This window comes from Camelus ferus, chromosome 8, assembly GCF_009834535.1.
Source record: "Camelus ferus isolate YT-003-E chromosome 8, BCGSAC_Cfer_1.0, whole genome shotgun sequence".
NCBI lineage: Eukaryota > Metazoa > Chordata > Mammalia > Artiodactyla > Camelidae > Camelus > Camelus ferus.
The window spans coordinates 28453630-28468293 of record NC_045703.1 but is presented as its reverse complement, the minus strand read 5'-3'; the positions used below and the strand labels follow the sequence as shown (position 1 = coordinate 28468293).

Below are 14664 nucleotides of genomic sequence, written 5' to 3'. Positions count from 1 at the left end.
AATTTTAAAATTTTGAAAGCCGACACTACTAGGCAGTGTTCTAACCAGCAGCATCCTTTCAGTTGAATGAAATACTGTACTATGATTCTGGTTGTTCTGAGGATTCACATTGTGAACTTCTCAAAGGTGGCATTAACGTTTCAGTAAAATCACACCTGGAAAATATTACTTAACATCACTGAGAGGAACCTCACATGACGAAGCAGTGAAAGCAAAATGGAGGTTATCAGCTACCTGGGGAAAAAAGTGCAGGTCACTGAAATGGCAAACTTTATTCTCTTCAAGAAAGTACAGTCAAAACAAGGTGTAACAGTGCCATTAAGTAAAGAGCATACTAATGTGGAATATCCTGAGTACAGCAGACTTCATGTGCAGGAATTTCCATGTTGGAGAAGGTAGAAAGTAAAGCAACTAACTTTTGTGTGGTAATGTCAGAATTGCTTTGTTTCACAGGCATTCGATCCTTAGCAACTATTTACAGTTTTTGTAGCTACTTGACACAACCTTTTTTTAACCTACTGGAAAGCATCTCCTTTTCCTTTATTTCTTCTGAAAAGCTTCATCTTGACGTCAGCATTCTAAAATATCTGCCAGTTTTTCAGAAACCTAATCATTGTTTAAATAAATATTTGTCATTGTTCAGTGACAAACAAGGCCAAGAATCCTGCACCCTCACTCAAAAAGGGAACAACTTTTTTGATTTTTGTATTGGTAGTAAAAGAAACCCACCTTTTTGGCCAACTATAACTATTCCTTATAATTGTTATGAGTAAAAAATGTATACAGCTGCATATTTAGGTATTTCTGATCATAGGGCTTACTGTTGATAAAGCACAGGCCCAGAGAATTGGTGTGCTGGCCCAAGGTCATGCAGCTCATCTATGTATTAACCCTCTAAGTGATCAAAGACAAATGAATGGCCTTATCTTTGTAAGGCCATCACTGGTCTCACTAGGACAGTGCCAGTCACACAGTAGGCTATGAGCAAATGTTTATGGAATAAGTGCACTAGCCAATATAATAGTAAACTTCAATACTTCATATTCAAGCCATTTTCCTGAACTTGTGGACTGTCTCTTTTAAGTTTTATTAGTTGTGATTTTATACTTTTCTGTAGTTCGCTGAATTTTTGTGAACCCTTTTTGACAAATGTTACCAGTAGTTTATAAACCAATGTATCAGCTGTTCTAAATTAAAAATTAAGATTATCAATTTGCTTAGTTTTTGCTGCACCTGTCCTACTGGTAGTGCCATTTCTCTCTCTGCTCTTCCCCCTTCGCCAGAAAGAACTTCCAGCTCACTAGAACAGATTGCCATCCCTCCCACAAATAAGCACGGCCTTACACATTTGGCAGCACTGAAAAGACTCCCTTCAAAAAGCCGAGTTAGAAGCTTCTTCCAGAACTCCTGTGAGTTAGTCGCGTGTTTATTGCAACAGACCTTTCATCATTGTCTTCATTAAACCTGGTCCTTGTCTGGTAGGAAGGAATGAAGAAAACCATTCTTTCATAGACTCCATCAATGGCTTTATTAAAACCACTCATTTATATTAATCAGCATGCAGATTAGGGCTCATCTGGGTTGTTTGTGCCCAGGTGGTGGGTGAGTAGATTCACCCCTTATTTGGCCACTGCTGCTGCTTCCTGTGTTCTTCAGAGGTTGCTTCTCCACCAAGGCTGCCAGCCTGGAAGCTCAGGCTGAGCACTGGGGACTGGATCCACCTGGAACCAGCTAGTTTACTTAAACCCCGTTTGTAAATGATAAAGTGCTTTACAAATGTTAGATATTATTGGCCTCTGCAGGAGAGCACTACTCCTTTACCAGTCCTTCTCTACCTTACCTTGTTAATGAAAGTAATCTTTCCATCTTTAAAAGCATCTCTCAGATATTTTGTATTCCATTTGTATGAAGGGGAACTGGAGTGAAGCTACATGCTCTGGTTACCATTAGCAGGCTATTCGGCATCCTTTAACTATAAAAGCATTTTTCTGTAAAACGTATTCACTGACTATATAGTTTTTGTGGCTCAAAAAAAAAAAAAAATCCTGACAATATCCCTTCAAATGCCAAGGCTCTTTGAAAAGGACGTATTTATACTAAATCAGTCTTTTGTTCCTCCCAAGATGTATATGAGAATTAATTCTTCCCCAGGGGTGTTTTACCTTTGCTACTGCTTCATGCATTGCTATTTGTTCCTGGGGGTTGGGGGAGGAGTGCATTAAATTTGTGAGTAATTAATGCCATCAGCACTGCAGATGCGGGCACACGCGTGACAGTTTCCCTTGCTTGCAGCTGTTCAGAGCACTGAAGTCTGAGGGGCTGTGTGTTCACTGGCCTCCCAAATAGAGTAATGGAGCCTCCGTTGTCTGGCGTTCCACGCTGTCATAAAAACGTCAGTGAAACAACCTTCCCAGTGCAGGATTTTGAAAGACAGTTATAAATCTGTAATAGCTTCCGCAGTTTTAATATACTGAGCAAATTAAATTAAGTACACAACAACCTTTCTTAAGTGAATTAAAATAGAACTATACTACCTGATTACATCAACTCAGATAGCTTATGCTGGCTTGAGTTTCAGCTGAGCCACGTTAGTTTATAATTAACATTTTTCTAAAGATATAGTTGCATTTTACTTTAAATTTAGGATAGGCACTCCTTTGCTCAAACCAAAGTGGTCTGGTTTACTAGTGAAACAGCTACAACTCTGTTGACTCTATTCCGTCTGTCAGATGCTAACTGACAATACTCCTGAATCACATATATTGAGAAAGGCACAACCTACCTGTGCAGAATGCTTACCACCGCTTACTGATCTCATTTTTGCTAATCCAGGGACTGCTGATTGCTATAGTCCATAAAATCAGTTGTGGACACAGCTGAGCTTGAAGCCCTTCTGAAACTAAAACAGAGTGTACTTCCTCCCAGCCTGCTCCCTGGAAGTAGGTTTATTGTTTTATCTGAGTATGAAAGCAAGATAATAAAAGGGTAGAGACAATGTCATGCATTATATATTTAAGCAAGTATAAATTTAAGCAATTCAGAAAAGTTGAAAAAATTTTAAACTAAAAATCATCTATAATCTTACAACTTACAGATTGTCATTATTATTAACATTATGTTGTTTCTTAGACTTTTTTCACGGCATTTAGAAACACATAGATTGACCTCATTTTTGTTTTAAAAATACCTATCATGTTATTCTGTTTTGTAATCAGCTTTTGTTTCTCGTTTCCTTAAGAATGTGTTACAGATATCTTTGTATAGCAGGGTAAGTGAGGATGTTTTTGAGTCACTGTTCTTGTACTACCTCCTACTTCTCTCAATTTACAATTTTTTAAGATGAGACTTTTATTATAGCTCAGGGCATAATAATTACAATACCTTTTGTGAGGGTTTGCATCATTTTACTTTTTCAGCTTAAAAAAAAAAATCACTGAATTGTAGCTAACCTTGCCAAAAGATAAAAAATTAAGCAATTACATATTCCCCCAAGATTGGTAAAATTTGTCCTATAAGTTAACTATTTAAGAAATTCATTCCAAAGGTCAAATATATCAGAACTGTAATTGTGCTAAGATTTAGATGCATCTGAATAGTACCTGTTCCTTATTCTTTGATGAGAGGGTGGTGATTAAAACGGGAGAGATCAACAGTTTGCTTGAGAACATCAATTTAATGTGCACTATTTACTTCCTTTCCTCCGCGACCTTCTCCCTGGTAACTAAAACAAGGTGGCAGGAGAAGCCAGCTCATAAAACTGACATTGTGAATAGTTAATCACTTCTGGCTCACTGAAATCTCAGGTGTTACTCAGAAGACTGGGAGATAGTGTATGGAATGGCTGTAGAGTCTAGATTTAAACACATGACACAAATCAAAGAGAGCATTTTTGTATTTGCATGTACAAATAGGCAATTCTACTATTCTCACAACCTCCAGAAATGAAGAAGTATTTTTCCCTTTGATTACCCTCTAGGCAGTAAGGTAAACTTTATAACATTGATGGTGACAGCCATATAATCTGAAATAATGTTTCAGGATGCAACAAGTCAATGTTACAGAGATCTCTGATTTTGGTTAAAATAGTCTTTTCATGTGTTCTGTCGTTGAATTAAAATCCATTTTCTTCCAGAGTATTTGGACACACTTTAATCTTGGTTTCCATACTACCCCCTTTATCTATCCAACCCTTGTATCAAATATAGAGTAGTAATATAGAAGTATAGAAGAATAATAAGTTACCATTCACTGAGACTTACTACGTTCCAGAGTCTCTTCTAAGTTCTCTACATATTTACTCATTGGAGAATGAAGGAAGTGATATGGTCAACTAGTGCCATTATTGTTTGATGCAACTTTGTACTTAGACCTGATGTCATTCTGAATTCATTATGTATGAATTATTCCCAAGCATTAGAGCCCTTCAAGACCCAGAACCCAGCAGTGTGACCTTTAATTGACCCAACTAGGCCTTCTTTGCCAGCTAGTGGGATGGGCTACCAGTCATTATGGTTTAAAAAATGGAAAAGGCTTAAAATGGCTTTAAATGGCTTAAAAAATGAAAATGGTTTCATTATGATTCCAGATATCAGAACCAAAGGGGATTAGGTACAAAAAAGTTTCACAAAGAAAATAATCAGTGAAGTTTAGATAGAGAGAAAGGCCCATGTGAAAAGAACAGATAAAAATAATAGCATGAGCAAAGATGCTTCATCAAAGTTTACCAAAAAAGCAGTTTTCAAATTTACATGCCTACTTTTAAATACTAGGATTTGCATTTCTAAGAAGCTCAGAGTCTTAGAACTGGAAGAGACCCCAAGGAATTATGTTTTACAACTTCCCTCATTTCTTTTTGAGGAAAACCAAAGATCAGAGAAAGGAATTGATTTGCCCCAAACCTCACAATGCAATTGGTAATAGGCCTTGAAGCAGAATCTAAATCCTGTCCCTCCCACTGCTCTGCTCTGTTTCTTTACAACCCGCTAATCTGTTGGGTTTCCGAGGGCTGCTGACATGGAGGCTCTTTCAACCTATCTTTTTTCTGGGCTTGGAACAGAAGTCCTTGAATCTTTCTCATGGTTGTTCCTGCCTGGAGCACCAGGAAGTCTGGGGTAAGGACTCTTAGTCTCAGGTGGTCTGGCAGTTAGGCTCTAGAGTCTCCTGGCTGCCATTATCCTTGCTACCATTTTGGGTTGCTTGAACAAATCATTCCTGAGGTGGGGAAGTCCCATTAAACAAGTGCTTTCTTATATTTAAGTACAGTAGATATTTAAACAGGTGAATGCCTTTGGTAGTAAGCCATGTAATGAAAAAAAAAATGAGATCGTTAAATGGTCTTGTTAACGTACATGTGGCTGGTAGCCCTATGGTCTTCCTAGAATATTTGTGATTTTACAGGAGGATAATACTTAAACACATCCCTTTTTGGTATAATTTTTAAAGTAAATATTTCAGGCAATGGAAAGACATTTATGTGTGTGCTGGATAAGTCACTTTTGCCTGGGACATATTCAACTCCCCTAGGCTATCCTGCTTTTCATACTCTATTATTACCTCTCTGGACTTGTTAACCCAAGGAAGTCCAGAGCTTTTTCCTTGTTGGTTGTTGTTGGCAATAAAGGTGTATTCTGCTCAAGCAAGGATGGCCATTTAGAAGTACAGGTCATTTATAAATTATAAATGATCTACTTCTGTTTGCTAATTGCATTAAGAGAAAAAGAGAGAATAAAGTGTTTTCATTGCTTCTTTCTGGTCTGCAATTTCAGGGAAGTTAACGAACACTCTTGTTATCCAAAACCAGATCCATTGTTAAAAGTTCATGCCATCATTTTAACATTTAATGTCAGAGTTTCTCTTTATAAATCCCTCTTCACTTTACCAGTGCTGTTCTGAGACCTCGAACTGTTTCAAAACCATAACATTTCTTAGTGACTGATTGATCTGTATTATGTGTCCAGCCATCAGAGGAACCTTGGGATGTTGCTTGTGTAAACTGTAATCCAATCTGATGCTGTGCGTTTAGTTACAGTCTTTCATAGACCTATTGGTGATACTCTATCCTTCTGGATTTGGGAATAGAGCTTATCTGATACCTTCAGGGGGAAAAAATCCATTCATTTTTCTCTCTTCCCCACTTAAATAACTCAACACATCTGGTAACACTGTAGGATCATTGTCCTTGCAGTTCCTCTGCATCTCATATTGCTACAATATTTCTTAAGTATTTGGTTACCTAAAGGGCAGTGAGATTTAAAAAAAAAAGACTTTGTATAGGTCTTACAAATTAACCCATCTGCAGAGCTGGAAAAAAATTTTGCCTTTAATCAGCAAAATTTCCATATCAACAGCCTTGTGTGTGTTATGCAGTATGAATGTAAGTAAATATAAATTTGGAGATAAATGCCCGTGTGTTAAAATTTTGAAGCAAGTCTTTTTACAAATTAATATAATTTGCCTCTAAGAAAATGTTTATTGAATACAAGATACCTGAAATTGAAGTATCTTGTTGTTTGGGTCTGTATCCTTTGGCTTAATAATGTCTTCAGTTACAAGAATGATAAAAGCTGAAACAAGATCCTTTAATTCAATCAGAACTGAGCTAAATTTTAGGAAGCAAAGAGTGGGAATCTGATACAGGACTGCATAATATAGGAAGCTAAATATACAAGATATTAAGACTTTGTAAGAAGCAGATAGGGTTGCCTTGAGGAATTCTTATTTGAAATGGCTGCATTGAACATTAGTAAAATACCACTATTTTATACTCTTGAATTAAGATGGTTTATGCAAACAACTCTAAATTGTACAGTAGTTCCAAAGAGACCATTTACTGTTTTCTGCTTGTTTTACATTCTGGAACAAGTTCAAAGCTTTTGATTTTGTTTGATTTTTTTAATAGCCTGAGCTTTGAAAATAATACAGGTTTGATGAATACAATTTTAATATTGCAGTTCTCTAAAATATTTTCAGTGTTTATGGTATATTTGACCCAAGGGCCCTGCACCAGATATATCCACAGTGCATTTTTAGTACAACAGAATGAACACATTAAGAAAGTTAACCATTTTTTTGCTTTTGCTTTTCTTTCTATATTAAGTATGAAAATTAGTACTGTGATAACTCCCAAAATGGGGATATTGAAAAAGTATCCACCTGACAGAAATAAGCATCCAGAAAATAGAGTTAAGATTTCAGTAGTTATCTGAAATTTAAGTTTATGTTCAGTGTGGCTAGTACTGGATTTTCACATATATTAGTTAAGTGCTATGCTTGTAAGTTTTTTTTTTTTTTTTTTTTGCTTGAATTATGACTGGAAAAAAATTGGATCACAGCACTAATATCTAGGTGGGCAATGCCATTTGCCAGGATTTTTGCATATAACCTGCCCCCCACCGCCTGCCCTCGCTTTTTTTTTCTATCAAAAAAAAAGCCTTGCTACTAAGCCTTCTTGGATAAAAATGAGGATACATTTTTTAAATTGTTTGTTTTCATTTTTTTTTGTATTCTTAGGTTGTGGAACTTTTAGCAAGTGCTCTTATGGACTTGGTACAAGGAGTATACCATGAAAATTCTACTTCAGCAAAGGTAAGGATTTGGTAATCATTATAAAATGTTAGGTTAAAAACGCTCATGGCAAAACTAGATTGATGAGCAAAAATGTCATTCTTGTTTTGTGTTTAAATTGCACATGACACTTTTTTAGATTAGTGTTTTGGCTACAAATTCGTGGCCATACGCTTAGTACATAGCAGATTTAGCCAATTAAAACAACCTCTTATCCTCTGGCTGGATTCACAGTCTGTTCAATCTGCAGCAGCCCAGAAGACACCAGAATGCTTCTGGCTGGCAGGTAGCACTGTCACAGGCAGGCAGGCTGGAGAAGCAGCTCATGCTGAAGAGGCTGAACCCAGCCTTTCCCCAGAGGAAGGAGCTTTCCATGCCCCAGAAGAGTGGACATGATCCCAAAGTGGTGACTGTTGGAGGCATGTGGGAAGAATGTCTTTTATATCTAAGATCCAGAATTTACTGCGTTATTAAATTCTCTGTGATAAGAAGTAGGATGGTTGCACAGTTGGATTATTTTGATTAATTTTATAGATCTAGAATTAAGGTTTTTTGACTCATTTAGCAGGACATCTCAGAAAGGATTAGGTTTTATTTCTTTGAAATGCAGTTATTTCATTTCAGCAGGTTATTGAATGTGAAGCAATTGCTTCATTGACCACCGCCATCATTTAACATGTTATATACCATTATAAGGGACTCCTATCTTAGTGTTTCATTATTCTAACTTCTTTAGCTTCTGCATTAGCAAGATTTCACTCACTGCAAATTAGAAAAAATATGCATGTATGCACATCTTGAGCTTTTTGACAATGTTTCCATTTGAAGAAAGAAAAATTTTACTGAAAGTGAAACACAGGGCATGAGCAACTTGGATATGAAATTTAAAAATTTAAAGTATAACCCAGGGATTCTGGATGGTTCAGAGAGTGGTGAGTGAAATATGAAGAACCATACCTTGGACATCTGCTAACATTTGGTTCAGGGAACCACAGTTCCTGGCAGACATATCTAACTTCACCTAAGCAGCATAGTGGTGTGTAGGGGCCTGGCAAGATATATGCACAGCAGACCCCCTTTGCTGCATTTTTCAAAAGCATACCATAGTTCACTACCATGGCTGAGGGTTAATAGCACATTGTGAAGTGGAGGATTCGTGGTCTAGTTGCACTCATAGGAAGACCTTTCCTCGTATGTAGTATGATGAAGATGATGATAGCTAAGCAAGTAACACTGTGGTAATTCACCTGTTCATTAAATTTTTCACAGTCATCCTGCCAGCAGATAATACTACTCTCCCCATTTTATAATATAAAAACTGAGACTCAGAAAAGATTAAGTAATTTGTCCACAGTCATACAAGTTGTTAGTTGAGATTTGAACTTCAGAGCTCAGGCTCTTAACCTCTCATTCACTGCCTTTATACCTTTATGAAACCTGATTTGCTAGCAAGCCTCTACCATACCTGAGATCCGACCATATATGATGATTACAGTGACCTCTTCTGGCAGTTGAAGCCTTGTTTCCCCCTCCCGGGATATTTCCAAGGTACTCAGCTTAGTTTCATATAAGATATTAATGTTTTATAGTTAACTATCTGTTAAGTGGAAGTGTTATTGTTGATTTTAAGGTTTTTGACTTACTCATTCTTACCATTTGTCCACTATAATTAGTCCAGTTTATTAATAATTTTGCAAACATTTGTTAAGTACTTTCCATATGTTAGGCAGACCTCATAGCAACAACAATAATAAATGCGTGGATAGCATGTCACAGTTTGCTGATTCTTTCTTTCTACACAATCACGTATGAAAAGGGTGACATGTTGGCATACCCATTTTACAGAGGAAAAGCAGCCTAGAGTTCAGAGATGACAAATGGCAGGAAAGCATAGTGTCTGGAAGTTCTTAATGCATGTTTGACAGTGACATGATCTGAACAGTTTTTTTGACCTCCAAATCCTATATAATCTATCTCTTCCTGGGAAAAAGAAAAGAGGCAGCAACGAAGTCTGAAGAACTGTTGATCACACACGAACCACCACTTATCAAGTACCAACTGCTGACTTTCATTAGCTAATAAGTTTTACTCAAAAGAATCTGTAGCAATGCTTTGTCATCTGCCCTCTCTCCCCACCACCTCCCAAATACAGTCCTTTAAAACACTTGAGACCTTTTTAAGCAGTTACATTTCTGAATATAGCCAAACTATTTAAAGAGCTGTTCTTTTTTTATAACAAACAAAAATGCATAGTCAAACTGAAGCAGTGGGAGTACTTTTTGATGCCTCCATTTGCTCTCTAGGTCCAATTTAGGTTAACCACATTTCCCTTCCTAACCAGAAAAATTCTGGGTTGTTTTTTTTTTTCCCTCCCTTCTAAGTGTGCTTGCCATCCCAATAGCTGTTCAGAATTTGGTTTTTCTAACTTGGCCCAGCAATCACTTCAGAGGCAGAGGGAGCACTGCCCCACATGGAGTGCCTTCAAGGTTTTCATGTTCTGACACGTTTGGGAAGCAGCCACAAGTGGAGGTCATGTGGAAAGTGAGTTGCACAACCTCGGTAGCCTGGGGCCAATTCAGTACACAAAAGAATTGCTTTGTGATTGAAAATAAGCTGCAAACCATTTCATCTCTCCAGGGATAAGAGGATACAATAGTGGTCTGTTTCCTATATGGCTACTTAATGTGGTGATGGAGAAGCTGGGTAGTATAAAAATAGCTTTCTGTGGAGTATTATCTATGTGACTAGAGTAGATGCATTAAAGCAAATGGAGGGGAATTGTAACTGAATATGTTAGAAATCACCTTCTCCAGAAGTTTGTAGGGTAATTACCCAATCCTTCTTAAAATTTGAAAATTTATGTGATTTCTGTTAGTAATACATAACAGATTGTACATAAATTGGGATCATGTAAACATTCAGTGTTATTTAGGAAATTCATCCTTTGTTCTATCCATTGAAAAGTAACATTTTTATTTTTACATTTACTAGTTTGTGAACCATTTCTTCCTTATAATAAAAATTAATCATTGTGCTTTCTGTAGTGTTCATAATATCTCCCCTCCCTTTGCCTGTTTTTCTTTTGTTGTTAGCTAATTGAAGAAAGAAACATGTTAAATAGAAAAATTGCATTTTAAATGGTCGTTTGCAATCCTGAGCTCTTTAGTCAAGCTCTGCCTTATACATTGTATTCATATAAGTCACTGTGCATACTAAAAATATTTCATAAAATATTTCATATTTTAGCTAAACTAGCTTTGAAGGCACAGACCATTATATCTAAAATCTTTTTAACACAATTCTTGTATTATTATAATTTGTTTTTTAATTAGAAAAGTAAATACAAGTTTATTAAATAAAAACTGAAAGAAAGCACAGAAAAAGTTTACGAGGAAAATAAAAATTACTTTATATAAACCATCCCTCAGAAATTAATCATGATTACATTTTGATGTATTGTCTTCTAAATTTCATTCTCTATTTCTCCCATTTTTGACTTATTATTGTATATATAATTCTTTGTCTTAATTTACTCCCCAGGATAGTCATTTTTGTTACTAAAAATCTTCAAAAATATAATTTTAATGACTAATATTTATTCATCCTACTATGCCATAATTTACTAAGCCATTCCACAGTTTTTGGACACTTACGTTGTTTTTTTTTTTTTTTTTTTTTTTTTTTTACTAATTTAAACAATATTGTGATGAACATTTTAGTGTACATAACTTTGCTCTATTTCATACTATTTGCTTAAAAAAACTCTAGAAGTGAGATTCTTCAATAAAAAAGTAAGAATATTTTCAATATATCCCAGAAAAAAAGATTACTATCCTTAGAAAAGCCTGCTTGTAGCGTTGGCCCTTGGCTAGTGTCTGGGAACTTGGAACCATTCTTTAACTGATGAGACCAGATCACTGTGCCTAAACTGTTTCTGCAAACAATGTAGTTTATACTAATCACCTGCTTTCCTTCTGGGAGTCTAGAATTTTGGTACATACTAGGCAGAGTATGCCTACATTACCAACCCCAACAAAAACCCTGAGCGCTGTCTCCAGTGAGTTTCCCTGCTAGACAATATTTCACATATGTTTTCATATGCATTAGTTCTTGGAGGAGTTAATCACTTTCTGTGAGACTCCACTGGTAGAAGAACTCTGGGAGGCTTACACCTGGTTTCCTCCAGACTTCATTTCATGCACCTTTTTCCTTAGCCGGTTTTACTTTGTATCTTTTGCTGTAATAAACCATACCTGTAAGTTCAAGTATATGCTGAGTCCTGTGTGTCCTTCTAACAAATCGTCAAAACCTGGGGTGATCTTGGGGACCCCAACACACTCTTTTTCTGATTTTTTTATTGTTTATTTCCCACCCACCTTAAGAATCTAATCAAGGTCCTCTGAAAGGGATGTGTCTTCAGCTCATGTTGGTGTTGAGATGAGGAACAGCACACTTCTTGGTTCTGCTGATGTCAGCCTGGTCCCAGTCTCAGGAAAGTGAGAGGGTTTTAAAGAGGATCCAGTTCTCCTGGAAAAGAACTGCTTTTAACAGAGTCACAGTAATTATAAAGATCTACTCTAGTTTTTTCTAAACACATTGCATTTTCAGTAGATTATTCTCTTATGAGGAATATCATTGCTTCTGTGGGGTAAGATAACTTCTGTCCACTTTTTTGTTTTGTCTTTATGCTTATCCTTTTTTTTTCTCTTTTGGCTTTCATGCAGCTTTCAAGTAAAACATAAAGATAAGATAATTCAATCCACTAGGAAGTTGTGGATTATCTATCTGAAAAGCCCTACGCCACCATCTAAAATATAACAAAAAGATGAGCAAGACGAGTTTTTCCCATTGAGAAAAGTAACAGGGAGAAATGTGAACAAAAATTACATCTGGTTGGGAAAATTAGAAAAAATATTAAGGAGAATGTGATATTTGAGACAGACATTTAAGGATAGGAAGGCTGTCTACTGATGGCATCCTTGAGGAGAAGGATGGCATTCCGAGCAGAGGAAACAGCATGTTCAGAAGTAGGGAAGCATACTTAAGATCAGGGCTCCCTCCATGTAAGAGTAAAGGAATAGTGAGGAGACTGGAAAGGTAGGTTTTTATCATATGCATGAAGACTCAGAATATAGAGCTAATGTCATATTTAGTTATTGAGATAAGAGAGAGATCAAAGGTTTTAAAACAAAATAATTACATGATCATGTTAACCTTTGGGGAAGTCAGTTCAGCAGTGGCTTACAGGAGATCAGAGGGAATTGAGAACAGTTGGGAAATCAAAATAATAATGAAGATCAGAGGTGCTCTTCTCCTAGCTCACCATGGCTGACCCCTTCTTGATTGTCATAACTGTACGTCAGTATCATCTCAGAGAGACTACCTTGCTCCCAGTCTAAAGTAGCCACCCTGGGAGGTGGGGCAGGGAGAATATAGCTCAGTGGTAGCATGCACGAGGTCCTGGGTTCAATCCCCAGTACCTCCATTAAAAATAAATAAAATAAAGTAAAATAAAATAATAAATAAACCTAATATCCCCCCCAAAAAATTTTTAAAAAATAATAAAGTAGCCGCCCTACTTAATTCTTCTTATTTTAATCAGAGTTTTCACTATCCAATGTTTTTCTTATTATTTATTTTCTGTCTCCTTCTACAAGAATATAAACTCCATGGGAGGAGGGATTTTGTTTACGATTATATTATGCCCAGTACCAGCACAGTGCCTAGCACAGTAGTAGTAACCCAAAAATATTTGTTAACTTAATGATATAGAAAGGCCTAGAATGCTTGGAATGGAAGATTTTTCTCATTTTTGACAGCTTTATTGATGTACAGTAAACTGCAAATATTTAAAGTGCACATCTGATATGTTTTGGTATATATGTGTGTCCAATGAAGCTGTCATCACAATGAAGATAATAAACACATCCAGCACTCCTTGCTTACTACTTGCTGCAAAGTCAGTGGCTCCCTCAAACTCAGTGTTTTTTAGCTGTAACATAAATCCACTGACAGTATAGCATCCATCTGAGCCCATTGCATTGCCCCTACAGGATCTGGGGTCAAGGGTAACCAATACAGATATGCTAATGCACATGCTTCTTGCCTTGCTGTGAATAATAAAGTCCTTTGTCTCTGACCCAGGAGTCTTAGCATCTTCAAAACAGTAGCAAGCTAACTCAGTTTGTACGTAGAGTATAATCAAATCTCAGGCCCAACAACTAGAGCCTCCAATATAATGTTTAAGTAGTGAGAATGGAGATCCTTGCCTTGCTCCTGATGCTAGGAGGAAAGTGTTCAGTATTTTACCACCATTAAGTGTGATGCTAGCTGTAGGATTTTGTTTTTGTTTTAGTAGACGCTCTTTATTAGTGAAAACATTCCCTTATATTCCTAATTTCCTGAGACTTTTTAAATCAGGAATTAATGTTAGATTTTGACAGTTTTTATTTCTGCAGTTACTGAGGTGATCATATTTTCCTTTTTTAGTTTTTTTTTTTTCTCTCTGTCTTTTGGGTTCTTCTTTTTTAGTTTGTTAATATGGTGAATTAATTGAGGTTTACTCTGAGCTTTATCATAGCTTTATCATCTCTTTTCTTCTGATTGCTTTGATTTTACTTTTATTTATTTATTTTTTTATTAGTTTTTTTTAAGCTGAAATCATTTATTTGAGACCTGATTCTTTTCTAATATGGCATTTAGTGTAATGAATTTCCCTCTAAGTGCTATGTTAGTAGAATCTCACAAATTTCCATTATGTTTTTTTTCATTTCCATTCAGTTCACACTACTTACTAATTTTCTCTTTTGATTTTTCTTCCTTTGACTTACAGATTATTTAAAAGTTTGTTATTTAATTTCCAAATATTTGGGGTTTTTCCATATGTACTTCTGTTATTGATTTATAATACCATTATGTTTAGGGAACATATTTTATATGGTTTGAATTATTTTAAATTTATCAAGAGTTGTTTTATGGCCCAGATATGATCTATCCTGGTAAATGTTTTATATTCACTTAAGAATATATATTCTGCTATTATTTCTTAGACTGTTCTGTAAATATCAATTAAGTCAATTTGATTGATAGTGTCAATAAAGT

The 14664-nt window shown here is 36.0% G+C and overlaps 1 protein-coding gene across 2 annotated transcripts in view; it reads left to right on the top strand.

The window, feature by feature from the left end:
• The window catches only part of PDSS2 (decaprenyl diphosphate synthase subunit 2), a 186409-nt gene that overhangs the window by 116931 nt on the left and 54814 nt on the right, over nucleotides 1-14664 (top strand). For both annotated transcript variants that reach the window (XM_032484631.1, XM_006187429.3), the window contains exon 4: nucleotides 7510-7584. In XM_032484631.1, the coding sequence (XP_032340522.1) occupies nucleotides 7510-7584 (75 nt within the window). The remainder of the gene's footprint in view (nucleotides 1-7509; nucleotides 7585-14664) is intronic.